The sequence below is a fragment of the Trachypithecus francoisi genome, unplaced genomic scaffold (assembly GCF_009764315.1).
Source record: "Trachypithecus francoisi isolate TF-2019V2 unplaced genomic scaffold, Tfra_2.0 Lachesis_group13, whole genome shotgun sequence".
In the NCBI taxonomy this organism is placed as follows: Eukaryota; Metazoa; Chordata; class Mammalia; order Primates; family Cercopithecidae; genus Trachypithecus; species Trachypithecus francoisi.
Window position 1 is genome coordinate 5,500,055 of NW_022681458.1, and position 18,026 is coordinate 5,518,080.

Here is an 18,026-nt window from a genome sequence, read left to right on the forward strand (position 1 = left end):
TTCTCGTCTGAGAAATAATTTGCTCCATTATTTGAAGGGGGTGCGGAGGGCTGGCTTTTACTACGCTTTTGTGCATTTCATTAGTAACGGTGGGGGAGAGGTTTTTGATCCTGATTATCATTTTTTACCTGGATGTTCGCTCCACGCCTTTGACAGCATTAAACCTGGTGTTCCAATAGGAACTGCAGAGCCTAAAATGTGCAAATAAACCTCAACAGTTGCTAAAGGCGAAGAAAGAAGAGCAATGAAAGCCAACACTCATAGCAACTTACGGATAACTGTTGATAACATCCACACTGCATTTTACATTTACAACGCACCCGCGCCTTGGTTCATACTCATTAAGTCTCCGAAGGGAGTGTCTGCGTAACTCTTGAGTCCCCAGAATCTAAGTCTGCACTTGGCCCAGAATAGATGCCCAGTAAAGTTCTGAACGAACGACTGTTATATCCACTTTACAGATGTAAAGACTGAAGACCACCATCATTAAGGGCCTTGCCCAAGGCCGCAGAGCTGTCGGTGGATGAAAATGGGGCCAGCAGGAAAGCGGCAAGACGGCCTGGAGGACCACGGGCCAGGGACTGGGGCCCGGAGCAGGCTCGCCAGGCGGCCCGGCCCCGCGACGGAGGGCTGGAACTCCGACACGCTACCGCCGCTGCGCCCTCCCAGGCCTCCCGCGCCTTTCCGGCAGCAACAGGAGGCGGTGGCGCAGGCGCGGAGCGCGCAGGGGACAGGCGGAAGGCAATGCGCAGGCGCGGCGTTCCCGTTGCTAGGGCCGCGTCGCGCCCACCTGAGTGGCCGAAGTGAGGTTCGCGAGTCTCTGGGTCCTGATGGGAAGGAGCGAAGCATCCTCTCTGCGCCTGCGCGCTCCGTGCCTGCGACGCAAACCCGGCCTCACCTTTTCCTGCCCGAAGCGAGAGATTATCGCAGTCCTGGTTTCTCCTTCCAGAAGACCCCCCTCCCAGTCCTCTGTAGCTCCTGGTAGTGCCCTGACCCCTGCTACCACCGTCCTTCAGAGAGCAACGGAAGAGCTTCCCGGAGGGCGAGGAAAAGAGGGAAAGTAGCCAGCAATGTCGAACACGTAAGTGATGGGCTCCCAGCCACAGCCATGGGGTGGGCTCCCCCAAGCCAAAAGGTGGCTTGCTTTCTACTTCTCTTATTTTCTTTTTCTTTTCTTCTCTCCTCCCCTCACCTCTCAACTTCCCTCCTCTCTCCCACTTTTTTTCCTTTTAGGAAATTCAAATATGCCTCGGGATAGAGTATCTGCTTCTTGTGAGCAAGGAAGATCATACACGTAGATCTCCCCGTCCCCCACGCATCCCACCACCCCATGGGGATGAGCTCCTGGTCTTCCCTATACCCACCAAGCCCTTAGGGGCTATTGCTGAGAAGCCATTTTGTCTGTTTTTTGTTGTTGTTGTTGTTAATCTTTCACAGTAGTAAATACGTTGCTTTGTGAAAACACCCAGGTCCTGAAATTTAAGTCTAGAAAGATCTTGGGAAAGCGTTATTGTCATTTGCTTTTCACCAACTCGAGTGGCAGTGATACTGAAAGGAGTGTGTGCCTAGCACTGTGTCGTTTACACAGCACTTGCACAAAGTTACCTCGTTTGGTCTTCATAAGAATAATTTCAAACAGGTAGTACAGGACTGACCCTGTGGACACTGTTCTAACTGCTTCACAGCAGCCCTGTAATGTACGGGCTGTTGATATTGTTATTTCCATTTTACAAATGAGGGGACTTGGGTATGAAGAGGTGAAGTAGCTCACACAGCAAGTACACAGTGCCAAGCCAGGCACTGTAGCTCCAGCCTGCACTGTTGCTATTACACTCCCTATTTTTCTAGGCAAGGAAGTAAGAGCAGAGAGCTTAAAGGCTTGCCAGTGTTTGGGAGTGGGGAAAATCAAGAGTTCCGTTTAAGACCTATTGAGTTGGAAGTGCCCATTGGACATCATGTGGAGATGAAATAGCCAGTTAAAATATTCAGATCTTGGGTTCAGGAGCAAGACCCACATCTGAAATATAAACTTGCTCGCTGTCAGCCTGTGATGGTCTTTGCGAGACATAGAATGAATATTAATAAAGAAGAGGTGTAAGGACTGAGCTGGGGTCATCCACAGTAAGGCAGGGAGAAGAGGAGACCCAGCAAAGGAATCAAAAACATGATCCATGAGGAAGAAGCAAGTGAAAGGAGTAATAGTGTTTCCAGGAGAAGTAACTTCTTTCTCCTCCGTCAAGTGCTCCTGAGACAAGTTGGTGTAGAACTGAGAACTGACTATTGATTTGGCAGTGTGGAGTTCAGCAGTGACCTTGACAGGAGCTGATTCAGTGGTGTGATGGGATAGAAAGACTTACTCAAGTGAATGTAGGAGGGAGAGAAACTGTAGACGGTGAACATAGCTGACTCTTTAAAGGAGTTTTGCTGCAAAGGAAAGGAAATGTGTTGGCAGCTAGGGGCAGAGGACATGGCTCCAAGACAGAAAACGATAGAATGTTTGTGTGTGGAAGGGAATGGCCCAGAATGATATAGGAGGAGGAGGGAGAAGTGGGTGACATCGTTGGTAGTGAGAGGACATGGGATCCATGTCCTTAGGTAGGTACTGGCCTTAGGTACTGGCCTTAGGTAGAGGAACTCGGCACTTAGCAATGGGACAGGTGGGAAGGCAGCGTCAAGATGCTATTCAGTGGGTAGGTGCCCTGGAGGTGGCCTGGAATGATCATGGTAGATGGAAGATGATGGTGACTGAGGGGCAGCGTCAGAAGAAGTGGGATTCAAATCCAGGGAGTGTTGGGAGGAGAGAAGGGAGATATCTGGAGGTGCAGTGAAAAGAAGGGATCCCCTTGACCCAGCCCCACAGACAGAGACAGAGGGCTCTGGGGGGGAACAGGAACCTCTACTGAGAGGGCTTCCAAGCAGAGCCAGGCCTTCCATAGAGCAAGAAGACGGGGGAGTATTCAGGGAAGAAGATAGCAAACTAGTTAAGATTGGAAGATTCAGAAGGTTTTATAATGTGCAAAATTACTTGGAAAGAATTTCCATTTTGCAATGTTTTGATTTCCCACAGACGTGCATAGTATGTCTGAATATGCAAGTGTTTCCCTCCCCGACCCACTCCGTTATAGGAAAACTGCCAAGCTGTAGAATTAACAGTCTGGTCTTTTTAACTGTTATGTTCAGTCTTCTCCATCCATAATCCTCCTGACTTCAAAGTCTGTCATATCTCTAAGTCATATGCTCAACTCTGAAACCAAGCATATACTTCTAAAAACTGTTAAGTAGTCTTATGGATAAAATACTACCTCCTGTTTGCAAGGTGCATTTAAAATTCCCGGAACACTTTCACACCTGTTATTCCATCTGTATTAATCTGTTCTCACACTGGAACAGAGGAAAGAGGTTTAATTGACTAGCAGTTCTGCAGGACTGGGAAGTCCTTAGGAAACTTACAGTCGTGATGGAAGGTGAAGTCAAACACACCCTTCTTCACATGGCAGCAGCAAGGAGAAGTGCAGAGCAAAGCGGGGTGAAAAGCCGCTGATAAAACCATCAGATCTTGTGAGAACTCACTATCATGAGAACAGCATGGAGGTAGCTGTCCCCGTAATTCAATTACCTCCCACTAGGTCCCCCTTACAACACGTGAGGCTTATGGGAACTACAATTTAAGATGAGATTTGGGTGGGGACACAGCCACACCATATCACCACCCCACAGTAGTCCCTGGAGATGTCCAGAGTTGGTCTCATCATCCAGGTTTGCCAGTGGAGGAGCTGTAAGCACGAAGAGGTTGAGTGACCTCCAGGGATGTGCTGCTCAGGACACTGGTTTCTATTTTAAATGTGGAGCACTTTTACCTTTGAAAACCACCTTGCCATATCCGGGGAAAATAGAGACATGTCCACGCAGAAACTCATGCAGGAATGCTTCTAGCAGCATTATTCAGAGCAGCAAAAAAGGCGAAAATGACTCAAGTGTCCATGGGCTGACAAATGGATACACAAAATGTGGTGTATCCGTACAAAGGCAACTTGGCAATGAAAAGAAATGAAGTACGAAGTACACGACAGTGTGGATGAACTTTGAGGACACCGCAGCGAGGGAAAGTAGCTCAGCACTGAAGCCCCTTCTTGTGTGATTCCACTTCTGTGAAATGCCCAGAATAGGCAAATAGAGCTGGAAATTAGGTTAGTGGTTGCCAAGGGCGGGGAGGAATGAGGAATGGAGAGTGACTGCTTCACAGGTGTGGGTTTCTTTCCCAGTGATGAAAATGTTCTGGAGTTAGATAATGGTAGTGGTTGCACAACTCGATGCTAAAAACCACTGAATTGTACACTTGAAAAGAGTGAATTCTATGCCGTGTGAATTATCTCATCAATGCTCTTATGAAAAATCATCTTGCCGCCTCTCTTGTCTCATTTGACCTTCATGACTGGGCTCAGGCAGAAGGAGGCTGAGGCTGCAGGGCGAGGAGGTGGGGTGCAAGGCCAGATGGACTGAGCGCAAAGTGGGGGCTCCCCAGGATGGCGTGGCCGAGGCATGGTGTCCGGGTCCCTGGCGGTCCGACGCGTGAGGGGTTGTGGTCACATGGAGAAACATCAGGACAGCTGGGGAGCAGGAAGCCAGAGACAGTCTCAAGGGAAGAGGGTCTGGCGGAAAGAGATGACGCCGTGTCTGAGCACTGAGGAAAACAGGTAATGATGCAGGGATCCCTGTGCTTTCAAAGCTGCCAAACATTTTCCTGCCAGCCAGGAATCTTTGCCTGGTCTCTCCAGACAGGGATCCCTAGACAGACTGCAGATGGGGAAGAAAGAAATGGCAGGACCCAGAAGGCTGAAGCCACCAGGACTGTCTTTGGCTACAAATTCCAGTTATGTGTCAGCTCTGTGAGGCCCTGGAAAAGACCTGCTTCTCTGACCCAACTGAAGCCAGTGAGGGCTCTGACCTGGAGCAACTGGGCTTCCCTGGGTGGGAGCCCACAGCAGGTCCAGACATCCAGAAAGTCTGGCTGTGCTCTGCCCATCAGGTCGGCTTTGGTTTCCCCTGGTGGAAGCAGGAGCCTCTTCAACCCAAGATCTCTTGCTGTTGTTGCCTTTGGGTCTTTGTGGGGTTCAGGTCACCCCACCTGAACTTCACGGAGGCAGCCTCTTTAGGGTATTGTACAAACTTAATGCTTGTTGGTGTGGCCAATGTTGGAAGTAGAAGATGCCTTTTAACTTTTACTGCCTGTTCCACTCCCATATTTAAATATTATTACTAGATTTGTTTATAGTCTTTAGTCTATTACTGAATTCTTGGCCATATTAAATCTGTATGTATGTCTCAGGAGTCTTCTGTCTTTATAGCCTTTCTTTTCTTTTTTTGAGATGGAGTCTCGCACTGTTGCCCAGGCTGGAGTGCAGTGGTGCGGTATTGGCTCACTGCACCTCCGCCTCCCGGGTTCAAGTGAGTCTCCCGTCTCAGCGTCCCGAGTAGCTGAGATTACAGGTGCACACCACCACACCCGGCTAATTTTTGTGTGTTTAGTAGAGACAGGGTTTGCCTCTTTAGACAGGAGCAGATAGTGCCTTCTGCTTGTGCTGATCTGTACCCAGCATTCTAGAATTTCCTTTAGCTAGATTTCATGTGGCTCCCACCATGTGAATTCTTAAATATTTAATGTTCTTTATTGGTGCTGTGAATGGGTTTCTTCTTTCATTTTTTCTCTGCATTAAAGCATTGCAATTTTGCTGTAATTTTTTTTTTTTTTTTTTTTGCTGGAGTGTGGTGGTGAGATCTCGGCTCACTGCAACCTCTGCCTCTGGGTTCAAGCAATTCTCCTGTCTCAGCCTCCCAAGTAGCTGGGATTACAGGTGCCTGCCACCATGCCCGGCTACTTTTTGTATTTTTAGTAGAGATGGGTTTTCATCATGTTGGCCAGGCTGGTCTAGAACTCCTGACCTCAAGTGATCCACCCACCTCAGCCACCCAGTGCTGGCCGTGAGCCACCACGCCTGGCCTTTGCTGTATTAGTTGATGTATTTTTGTTACTGATTTCCTGGGATTCTGCAATCATGCCATTTATAAGCAATGGTGTTAAAAAAAAATGGTTTATATTACTTATGTATCTCCCTTGTCCTTTTTTACTGCTAATTTTGAGGTCATATTTCTAGCGTTTCTCCACTGAAGGTCCATTGGGTCACTGGTTTTTGGCACTTTGAAGAAGTCGTCATTCTTTTTTTCCTGGTGTGTGGGGATGGCATTTTTAATCAGGCCTGTGTTGCAAGTTACAATTTACTGAGCATCTTCTTGGTATCTGTGAAACAAGCTGGGGTTTTTACTGCTCCGTTGCTGTCTGGAGTTATGCTTCCCTCTGTGCTGAACTGAAAAGCACTCCCGCAATCACCCTTCCTGGGTTAGAGGCAACAATTCTTTTGATCTGGAGCTGTGGTCTGTTTTTTAAGTGGAATTTCAGATCTGAGTTCTAAACAAAATTAGCCTGTAATTTTCCTCTTGAATGTTGTCCTGGCAGGTTTGGGCCCCAAACCCTATTAAGTCCACAAAGCAACTTGAGCATCGCTCTATGTTTTATGCCAACAGTTGTCACACCTGTAGTATGTTCAGCCCGTGTCTTCACTCAGGCCAGTGAGTGCCTTGGGTTTACTGTCCCTTCTCGGGGCCTGGAAGTCTGGACTTGGAAAGCTCACACTGTGCCGAGCTGCGGGTCTTGATCATTGTCCACAGCCAAACCGTTCCCTTGATCATCTGTCATCTTTGCTTCTTCCAGCCCCTCCTGCTTGTCTGTTTGAGGTGGGGCAAGCAGAATGTCAGAGGGTCTCAGGAGCTTTGAACTGGCATGAGGTTTTGCTTTTGTTGTTGTTGGTTTGAGCGATGGTTGTTGCTGTTCCTGGTCAATGTACTTGTTTATTAGTCCCTAATTCTGCCAGGAGTCAATGTGTGTTCTGTGTGATATGGTTTGGATTTGTGTCCCCACCCAATTCTCCTGTCAAATTGTCATCCCCAATGCTGGAGGCGGGGTCTGGTGGAAGGTGATTGGATCATGGGGGTGGATTTCCCCTTTTGTGCCATTCTCGTGATAGTGAGTTATCAGGAGAACTGCTCGTTTAAAAGTGTGTGGCACCTCCCTGCCTTCCTCTTGCTCCTGCTCCCGCCATGTGAGATGCCTGCTCCCACTTTGCCTCCACCATAAGTAAAAGCTCTCCGAGGCCACCCCAGACACAGATGCTGCCATGCCTCCTGGACAGCCTATGGAACTGGGAGCCAATTAAACTTCTTTTCTTTATAAATTACCTAGTCTCGCCAGGCGTGGTGGCTCACGCCTGTGATCCCAGCACTTTGGGAGGCCGAGGTGGGCAGATCACCTGAGGTCGGGAGTTCGAGACCAGCCTGACCAACATGGAGAAACCCTGTCTCTACTAAAAATACAAAATTAGTTGGGCGTGTGGTGGTGCATGCCCTCCCAGCTACTTGGGAGGCTGAGGCAGGAGAATCACTTGAGCCTGGGAGGTGAAGGTTGCAACGAGCTGAGATCACGCCATTGCACTCCAGCCTGGGAACAAGAGCGAAACTCCATCTCAAAATAAATAAATAAATAAATTACCCAGTCTCAGGTATTTCTGTATAGCAGTGAGAGAATGGACTAATACACTGTACCAAGTGGAATTCTAATTTTCTGATAATAACCTTCTTTCTTATAATAAGCTAGTCTGGAAGAGTGCTCTTTCAGTAGCAATATTTTAAATATTGCTGAGTTTTGAGAAATCTGGCATTCGAACATGCTGGGCATGGGATTCTAACAGCAGAATTCAGTGTCCTGACTCAGTGGGGTGTTGCGGGGAAGAGTTTTGGTTTTTATGCTCAGTCTGTTTGCTTGTGATGTAATTACCTCTGTGTCACAGGACCCCTCCTTCCTCATCTACTTTCTCCCTGACAAACGGGAAGCGATGAAGTCAAGTGGTTTAGAGGGTAAACTCTGGAGCCGGACTGCCTACATGTATATCCTGCATTCAAACTGTGTGACTTTGGGCAGTAACTTCTCTTTGCCTCAGTTTTCTCATATGTAAACTGGGCTAATAATTATGTCTACCTCATAGGGTTGTTGTGAGGATTACATGAGTTATTACATGGAAACCACTTAGGACAGTGACTCACAGTATATAAATGTAAGCTATTACCGTCGCCATCGTCATCATCATCATCATCATCATCATCTGAACCCAAAAATCTTGCAGACATCAAGATATGCTTTTACTTTTTGGCCAGAAAGGTGAAAAAAGCACATATAATCAGTGCTTCAATAAATGATGCTTAGTGTTTAGGGAAGAATGGAGCATGTTTGAGAAATGGCAGATGGTGAGCCTGGGGCAGAGGATACCTGGAGGGGATGCTTAATAATGACCTTGGGAATGTAGAAGAGAGATTCCCAGTCAAACAGGGTGGCTAACCATGCGTACTTGTCTCCTCTTCCTCCTGAATTGCCTCCAGAATGGCAATAAAGGATTTTAAAGCTATGAACTCACAAGGACGAATAAAACATTTGACAAGAGATACCAAGAAAGTGCAGGAGGCCAGGCACAGTGGCTCACGTCTGTTATCCCAACACTTTGGGAGGCCAGGGCAGGTGGGTCACTTGAGGTCAGGAGTTCGAGACCAGCCTGGCCAGTGTGGTGAAACCCCATCTCTACTAAAAATACAAAAATTAGCCTGATGTGGTGGCACACGCCTGTAGTCCCAGCTACTCAGGAGACTGAGGCAGGAGAATTGCTTGAACCCGGGAGGCGGAGGTTGCAGTGAGCCAAGATTGTGCCACTGCACTCAGGGCTGGGTGACAGATTGAGACTCTGTCTCAAAAGAAAAAAAGAAAATGTGGGAAAGGGACAGCAGGCATGGATGAGAGGGAATGGAGGAAGGGCAAAAAATGTGGGACCTGAAAGCCAGTGGATGGGGCTGGGGTGATCAAAAGCCAGCTGTTTCCCTGGGAAGACAGACGGGGGCATGGTTCTTCTGGGATAGGGCTGAAATTGGAGGACTGCTTGCAGATCTGTATAGGCCACATTTAGGCTGCCAATCACTTGTACACCCCAGAGAACAAGTGGCCAAGCCACTAGCCAACCAGGCAGAAGTTGGCACATGCAGCCAACCTGGACTCAAGGCGCCAGGCGCAGGTAAGCACGGGAATGAGCGGCTTGGCTGAGAGTAAAGAAGAGGTGGCCTCCTTGATCAACTTGCTTCTCTTTCAGGGGATTAGGGCTGCCCCCAACCCCCCTCTTTAGCATAGGGAAAGACCTTACAGAAAGATACATTTTTGGGTTTCTCCTTCATCAGTCATCAGGGCTCTCCACACCCACTTTCTACAGTGAAGCTCCTTCCCAGACACACTGACTTTCCAGTTCACTTTTCAGTCCTGGTTTTTGAACATAAAAGCAGAATCAAAAAATCACCTGAAATTTGGTAAGGGAAGGTGGGAATCTCTACCACGAATGTATTGGCCCTGGCAGGGAAAGTGGGGACACTCATGAGGGCCTAATAAAGGGACCAGTAACAAAGATGTGGACATAGTCTAGGGAAACTGGTAAGGGATGGGGCAGTATTCTGGGGCCAGCCAGCCACAACAGAGCCACCACCACCCTAAGGCTTTGGTGGAAGAGCACACCCAACTTTTGTTGCCTCACCAGGGTGTGGACAAGACAGTCATACTCGTCTGCTCTCTGGCTTCCTCTCTGTTCAATCCACTAACTCAACTCACTGGAATGAGGGCAGAGAGCCCAGCTGGTGCATTCCATAGAACTCAGCCTCCTGGGCCACAGTCTACACCTCACCTCACTTCTTTTTTTTTTTTTTTTTAAGACAGAGTCTCACTCTTTCACCAGGCTGGAGTGCAGCAGCATGATTTTGGCTCACTGCAAACTCCACCTCCCAGGTTCAAGTGATTCCCCTGCCTCAGCCTCCTGAGTAACTGGGACTACAGGCGGGCGCCACTACGCCTGGCTAATTTTTTTTTGTATTTTAATAGAGACGGGTTGGCCAGGATGGTCTCAATCTCCTGACCTCATGATCCACCCGCCTCGACCTCCCAAAGTGCTGGGATTACAGGCGTGAGCCACCACATCTGGCCTACACCTCGTTTCTTACACTGTACATTATGGTTCTAAGATTCTTAGTGGTTGCCTTTTGCTGTACTTCATTCATTCATTTTTCACAGCTGTGTGATAGTCCATTGGTGAATTTACTGCAATGTATTTATCCACTGTCTTATTGGTGCACATTTGTGTTATCTCCAGGTTTTTACTATTATTTAAAAAATGCAAGTGATCATTCTTGATGCATATTTACAAGTTTCTCTAGGGTATAATTATCCTTTCATAGGGTATGCACACATTCAACTTCGTAAGAAAATGCTGCATTACTTTCCAAAGTGGTTGTTCCAATGGATACTTCACCAGCTGTGTATGTGGACAGATCAGTTAACTATTCTGGATATGGACTCTGTCCTCTTTTAAATGTGTATAATAATAGTGACGTTATGGGCAAAGTGAGGGAAAACTTTATATCATTTAGACAAAATGCTTTTAAAACTCTTTATTTGATGATAATAATGTTGGTACATAGTCAGGAATCACAAGGACATCAGAACAGGGTGTAAATTGTCTAACAAGCCTTTCTACTACATAACGATATTCTTAGCTCACACTTGATTCGGTGTTACATTTTGCTATACCAGAGGCCCGATGTTTATGTTTTACCAAGCGATTTTTATTCACTGTGTCATCTAAATTCTTTATCTTCCCCCAGAATGTATAATAAGATGTGGCATCAGACCCAAGAAGCCCTCGGTGCTTTACTCGATAAAGAGCCTCAGAAGATGGTTGAACCACAAAGAAATCAAGTTTTCATCTTTCAGACGTTGGCCACCTTCTACATAAAGTATGTGCAGATCTTTAGAAACCTGGAGAATGTCTACGACCAGATCGTCCATCCCCAGAAACGAATACTGATCAGGAAAGTGCTGGACGGGGTGATGGGCCGCATCCTGGAGCTGAAGAACGAGATGGTGGAGCTGGAACTCACGGAGTTCCATTATTTCGATGATATCCTGCAGGATCTAAAGCTGGCTCCTGTAAGCACGCTGTTGTTTTCTTATGAGTTGCTTTTTGTTATAAATAAGATATGTAGCCCTATACCCAGTACCCCACATACTTCCTGTCCATGTTTACTAGTTGCTGTGTGGAAAATCTAAACATTTCCCTTCAATTACACCATGCTGTCGTGGACAAGGATTGGGTTCCCTTTGTTTCTGGTGCAGATGCATCTGCACACTTCTTGGCTGTGTCAGGCACTGCAGTGGCCATGGTCTTACCTGACACCGTGGTGTCTGCACGAGGCTGTTGGAATGCAGTGGGCCAGCCCTTTCATCAGCACCCTTGAAGCACAGACCCTCCCAGCATCCAGTAGCAGTGCCCGTTCCTCTGTTTCCATGGGAATCTCTCTGTAGCTTGTTGGTCACAGGTTCCCTATTGCCAGGTGGATGCATCTCCTCCTTACTTTGGGACAGTGGTGACCCAGGGGAATGTATGGCTTACATGGCAGTGGGCCTCAAACGTCAAAGGAGAGAGAGCTCATGTGCTTGCTCTCCCTCCTTCCCTCTGCCTCTCTTCCCTTCCTTCCCTCTCTCCCTGGAGCCCTCCCTGCTGGCACCTGGCAACCACAGCCCCCTCCTGCAAGCATTCGGCCCCTGCCGCCCTCTGACGTTCCTGCTGGGCACAGGGCCTCTCTTCTGACTTAGGCTGGTTGGGCTGCCGGGGACACTGGCCACCTCCCCTCAGTGTCATGGTCCTGGGAGCTCACCTTCATTTTGAAAGGAACATTTCCTTGAAGTAAAATCAAAAGGAGAAAGTCTTTAATTTTCTACATGAGTGTTTCATGTAGAAACACTCAAAAATCCTTGAAGATATTTGGGCTTTTATAAAGGTATCTTTCTTTCTGAGATAGGCTTTCCTCACATTATTATTTTATCAGAATGGAATAATGAGAATAACTGAAATGAATGAAGATGTTGATGATTATTCCAAAAGTTTTATGCTTATTGCATTCATCTGTAAGAGCATGGGCTGATCACTAGATTTGATCTGCTGTACTTTACTTACCAAAGTGACAATATGAACAATTTAGAATAACTGTGAAACAAATAGTTATTAAATCATATTCCTAAATTTAATTAATGAAGTAATACATATTCCTAAATTTAATTAATGAAGTAATACATATTGCTAAATTTAACCAATGAAGTAATATTACATTTATTAGTTGAATTTCAGGAATAGGAAGTCATGCCCCTGTTGCGAAGGAATAGTGCATTTAGGGCTGTATGTGGCAGCCCCTCCATGGCCTTGCCTTTCCTGCCGCATCAGCCAGCCCCTCTGCTCCAGGGACATCATCTTCCTAAAGGCCATGCAACTATTGCTGTGGGGACGGGGCCACCAAGCACCAAGAGGAGTGACAAACGAGCAGATGGCATCCAGGAGGCCTTCGTGCAGGGGGCGGTCAACAGTGTTTCCTAGCAGTCCTGGAAATAGTGACTGAACCATGTGCTGTCACTGAATCCCACATGGTTAGGATAGGCTGAAGGCAGTTTCATTCTTGGCCACATCCCCAGGACTGACAAACACCCAGCTGGATTCCTGCCCTTGGTTCCACGAGTTCCCCAAATCCTTCCTTAAACTGCCCCTTAGTCCGAAGACTGTTTGTAACCTGCCACATGGGGAAACTTTCCTAAAGGGCCCACCTCATAGAGAGAAATATATGTGGGAAAGAGCCTTTCTCTACCGCTGGAAGTTTCCTAGATTCCACTCCATAGGGAATGAGAAACCTCAGGGTTTCAGGGATGGACTTGAAATGCATCATGGACGACTAGTATCTTTCTTTGCTTCTCTTCCATTCTCAGTGACTCTGTTTTCTCATCCTCAAAATCCTAAGTATAATAATTTTTTAGATGGAGTTTTGCTGTTGTTGCCCAGGCTGGAGTGCAATGGTGTGAGCTCAGCTCACTGCAACCTCCGCCTCCTGGGTTCAAGCGATTTTCCTGCCTCAGCCTCCCAAGTAGCTGGTATTACAGGTGCGTGCCCCCACGCCCAGCTAATTTTTGTATTTTTAGTAGAGACGGGGTTTCACCATGTTGACCAGGCTGGTCTCGAACTCCTGACCTCAGGTGATCCACCTGCTTCAGCCTCCCCAAGTGCTGGGATTGCAGGCATGAGCTACCACGCCTGGCCAGCTAACTATAATTTTGTGATACCAAATGGACCAGATGGAGCTATAAGATAATGAGGTTTTGTCTTCAACGTTTTAAAAGTACCACACTTGAATGTGCTTATTAATAAATAAAAATCACATTAAATCAAAGTGTCATCGTTCTTCTCCAACTGCCCTCTCTCCTCAGGCCACACCCACCCACTAGACTCTGCTAGTTCACTCTCCAGTCACCCCTAGCACTCCATGAGCCTCAGAAAGGTTTCGTGTTCAAAAGACATTGTCACCTCCCAGAAGTCATGGGGATACTGTCCCACCAAGTCCTAAAACTGATACCCTCTTAGACTTAAACGTTTATTTAGGGGAGGCCTATCCACAATTCTCTGGGCTGGAGGGAGGTTATGGGAAGTCACACCTAGAATTGGAAAAAAATAAGGTAGCCAGTTCTGAAGACAAAGACCTTTGCTTCCCTGTCAAAACAGCCAAGCGGGTCTGACAGAAATTCTAGGATAGTGTTTCTCAGTGGGATTGGCCAAGGGCATACCTTTATCCTGAAAGAGCACTTCTGTACTCCTTTTTACTCAATTTGGACTGGTAAATTTTCATCTGACCCCCCCCTCTAGTTTGAAATATTTGGTAACATGCACAAATGAAGGATAGAAGTTTTTTATATAAAAGCAAGTTTCATAATAAAGCAAACTACTTTTGTAAATAATTTTTGCAATGGGGTAATTTTGGTAAAAATAAAACCAAATTATTAGAGAAAAATGTGACCATTTACATACAAATAGTCGATGGTGCTAATGATAAATTATTAGGTTTAATTCAAAGATCTCTACAGCTTAATACTTTACTACTCCAATTTGAACCATTATTTTAGGTAAAACGAGGTAATATTGTATTTCTTTAAAGAAATCCGTTAAGTAATCATCAGTTAATTGAGGCCTAATTGACATGAACTGCTGATGCTTTTCTGTAATGATTAAAGCAAGGGGCATGGTTATGATTTTCTTTTTGACTTTGTGTCTCTTTAGTGAATGAATTCTCTTCACTCTGCTGGCCTCGTTTTTTTCCTTAAATGAAAATGGGAAGTAAAGCAAGTGTCTTTGATGTGCACATCCTTACTGTATATTTTAGATAAAGTTCAAGTCCTGGAATTGTGACAGAAATGCTCTTTTTTTATTCTTTCTCTTCTCTAGCAACAATTAGATATTCCCATACCCAAGTATTTTTTGAAGGAGAAGTTGGAAGTAATAAAAGGAAGAGAGAAAATTCTTGCTCAGATATTAGGCGACAGCGGAATAGATACATCTGACATGGTTTGTATATCATTTTAACAAACATTAATCCATCATCTGTGTAACTTCCTTTTTCTGCTGCTCCTAATTGTGTGAGCAACACGTAGGTTATTTTCAGTTTGAGGAGAGGATAATCCCTCCCTCCTTGTTGTACAGTGCATAAGAAGTTGCATAACTTTTGGACCTACCTTTGGTGATATATAATCATTATTTTTCAGGAGCTTAGAAATCGAGATCAAAATGTATGTTTTGCTACTTGAATCAGTATCTGTTGATTATCAACTCAGTCTAATGTTTCATCTCAAATTCATCTAGCTGAAGCTAGAAGCTAAATGTTATTCATGTAAAATAATTAAGTGCTAACATAACTTACTAGAAACTTGAAAGTTACTACCCTTTCTAAAAATGTTGATTGGCCTTTTATAACTGCAGGCTGAGTGGATACGGTTTGGCAGTGTCCCCACCCAAATCTCATCTAGAACTGTAGCTCCTGCAATTCCCATGTGTTGTGGGAGGAACCTGGTGGGAGGAAATTGAATCGTGGAGGTGTGTCTTTCCTGTGCCATTCTCGTGATAGTGAGTAAATCTCACAAGAGCTGATGGTTTTATAAAGGGGAGTTTCCCTGCACAGACTTTCTTGTCTGCCACCATATGACATGTGCCTTTCACCTTCTGCCATGATTGTGAGGCCTTCCCAGACACATGGAACTGTGAGTCCATTAAACCTCTTTCTTTTGTAAATTGCCCAGTCTCAGGTAAGTCTTTATCAGCAGTGTGAAAACAGACTAATACATTGAGTGACACTTAGATCATCTTGAATGGATTGTCATTGGGGGAAGAATAATCCATAAAGATCCCTCCTGGGAAGCAAGGAGCAAAATCCATTTAGTTCTGTGTCCCGATACCTCTTTTGTCCCCAGGATTTTTGCAGCTGCATCTTTTTCCTGTTTCCACAGATGTCTTAGTCCTGACTCTCATGACCACCTCTTGGATTCTTGTAATCGTCCCCCATGCAGCCTACTGGTGGGGAGTCTTCTTCCCACCCTTTCCACAGGGCACTGTCCTATCTACCTTCTGGCAGGTCTGCCTATACATTTCACTAACTTACTGCCTCGCCCCTCTAGCTAGCCTTCATGGCCTAAGCAGTAAGGCAGCACTTGTCCATTCAAGCTGGGACACTCCAGGGTGAAAGGGGCACTATGACTAACTATGCTGAGGCTGCAGCTGCAGGCCGGGATCCCAGGGTAAACCAGCACCTGCAGTCTTTCTACAGATAGCCCTCATTGGGTATTGCCAGCCTGGGTGATGGTGTTAAGGAAGATTCCAAGTATATGCTGAGGATGGCAAGAGAAAAAAGTGCCCTATGTGCCTGCCTCAGAAGACAGGTGAAATGCATGCCCTATATTTGCCAGCCCAGTGCTGTCTCTCATTTTCCATAGGCATGTTCCATGCTGGATAGAGGACTTGTTCTTCTCCCTTACGTACCTGCTTATCAAAATGGTACCCATTCTGCAGAGCCTAACTTGATACACCATCCTTCAAGAAACCTTTCCTGACATACTGGCTTAGTCCATTTTGTGTTGGTATAACAGAAAACCACAGACTGGGTAATTTAAAGACAATAGAAGTTTGTTTTGCTTATGGTTCTAGAGGCTTGGAAGTCCAGTACTGGGGAGTTGCATCTGGTAAGGGTCTTCTTGCAGTGTTATAACGTGGCAGAAGGAATCACATAGTAAGAGAGCAAAAAGTGAGGGGGTGAGCTTATCCTTTTAGCAGGAAGCTATTCCCTGGATAACAGTATTCATTCATTTTGAGGAGAGAGGCCTCATGACCTTATCACCTCTTAAAAGTCCCACATCCCAACACCGTTGCATGGGGGACTAAGTTCCTAGCGCACAAACTTTGTGGGACACATTTAAACCATAGCAGCCATTCAACTCAAGATGACCTCTCTTTCCTGTGCCCCTGCTCCCAGCTACTGGCCCTTCTTTTTTATTTATTTATTTATTTATTTATTTATTTATTTATTTATTTTTTGAGGCGGAGTCTGGCTCTGTCGCCCGGGCTGGAGGGCAGTGGCCGGATCTCAGCTCACTGCAAGCTCCGCCTCCCAGGTTCACGCCATTCTCCTGCCTCAGCCTCCCGAGCAGCTGGGACTACAGGTGCCCGCCACCTTGCCCGGCTAGTTTTTTGTATTTTTAGTAGAGACGGTTTCACCATGTTGGCCCTTCTTTTACATTATGAATTCCTTGAAGTCCATTCCAAAGCCAACTTACTTGGGGGTCAACTAGCCGTGCTTTCACCACTGGGCTCCTGTGTGTGTGCTTTCTGTCCATGCATGAGTCAGGGCAAAGCACTCACACTGCATTTAGTTCCCCCCAAAGGAATCCCTTTCCACCAAGCAGTGATGAGCACTGCAGAATGACTCAAGATTTTGTGTTGGAAAATGGAGAAGGGAGATTACAATGCTCTCACTACAGGGAAATCCTAAAAATGCCTCTTTGCCATTTCTCCTGCTCACTGTTCCTCTTCATTTGTTCTCAGTCACAACAGTCAGGTTTCTTTGTTCCTTCAGCATCCAGCTTTGGCCAGCTCCTATCACCTCCATTGGGTTAAACATTTCATCTCCACCCCAGTCTCATTTCACATGTGCCAGGGGCTCACAAAACCACAAGGACTTCCCTGCTGCGACTTCCCCATGGCCTTTGGTGTCTCACAAGACCCCTTTCTTTAAGCTACTTATATACAATATATACCCCAGGAAGAATATTATATATATATACACACACACAATATATAACCCAAGAAGAATTTTGATGCATGAAAATGATTGTCCATCTCCTACATTAATATCCACTGTGGGCCTCCTTAAATGCTTACAAATGTTTGACATGCTGAGTTCCCCACTCAGAATGCCTTAGAATTATTTGATAATGGCTACGCCTATTTTCAGAATGACAGCCCAGAATCTAAAGGAAAGAAGTACAATACTAACTCATGTTTGCTGAGTACCATATGTTAAGTTCATCATCTCATTGAATGCCAGAATGATACTCATTCTACTCTGACTTGACAAGTGCATTATTGAAAATGTGTGCTCACTGCAAATTTGAAGCACTGAGATCTTACTGAAAACAAAACTCAAAGGGATTGTTATGTGAAAGAGCTTCCTCACAAGCAACCATATTCCTCGTGCCATATTGAAGAGTAGTGGGTGGCTTAGTGGAAAGAGGGTCAGTCTGTTCAAATTGGCTCCTTCTCTTACCCACGGGACCTTACATAAGTTGCCTTACTTCTTTGATCTTCAGTTTTCTTCAGTCTTAAGTGGTCATAGTAATACCGGCCTTGGAGTTTGCTGCTCTTGTGAATATGACGAGCATGCACACAAAAAGCATCTGACATCTACAGGTTCTCAATATACATGTACCTTTCCTCTCCTTCTCACTCCTTCCGCCCCCGACCCTGGCCTTGTTACACAGAGGA

General features: G+C 46.0%; 1 protein-coding gene across 1 annotated transcript in view; it reads left to right on the forward strand.

Moving 5' to 3' along the window:
• Positions 1 to 771: 771 nt before the first annotated feature.
• The window catches only part of IQCA1 (IQ motif containing with AAA domain 1), a 169,197-nt gene continuing 151,942 nt past the window's right edge, over positions 772 to 18,026 (forward strand). Inside the window, exons 1-3 of the mRNA XM_033229790.1 lie at positions 772 to 1,081; positions 10,792 to 11,116; positions 14,445 to 14,564. Of these exons, the coding sequence (XP_033085681.1) occupies positions 1,071 to 1,081; positions 10,792 to 11,116; positions 14,445 to 14,564 (456 nt within the window). The 5' untranslated portion in view covers positions 772 to 1,070. The remainder of the gene's footprint in view (positions 1,082 to 10,791; positions 11,117 to 14,444; positions 14,565 to 18,026) is intronic.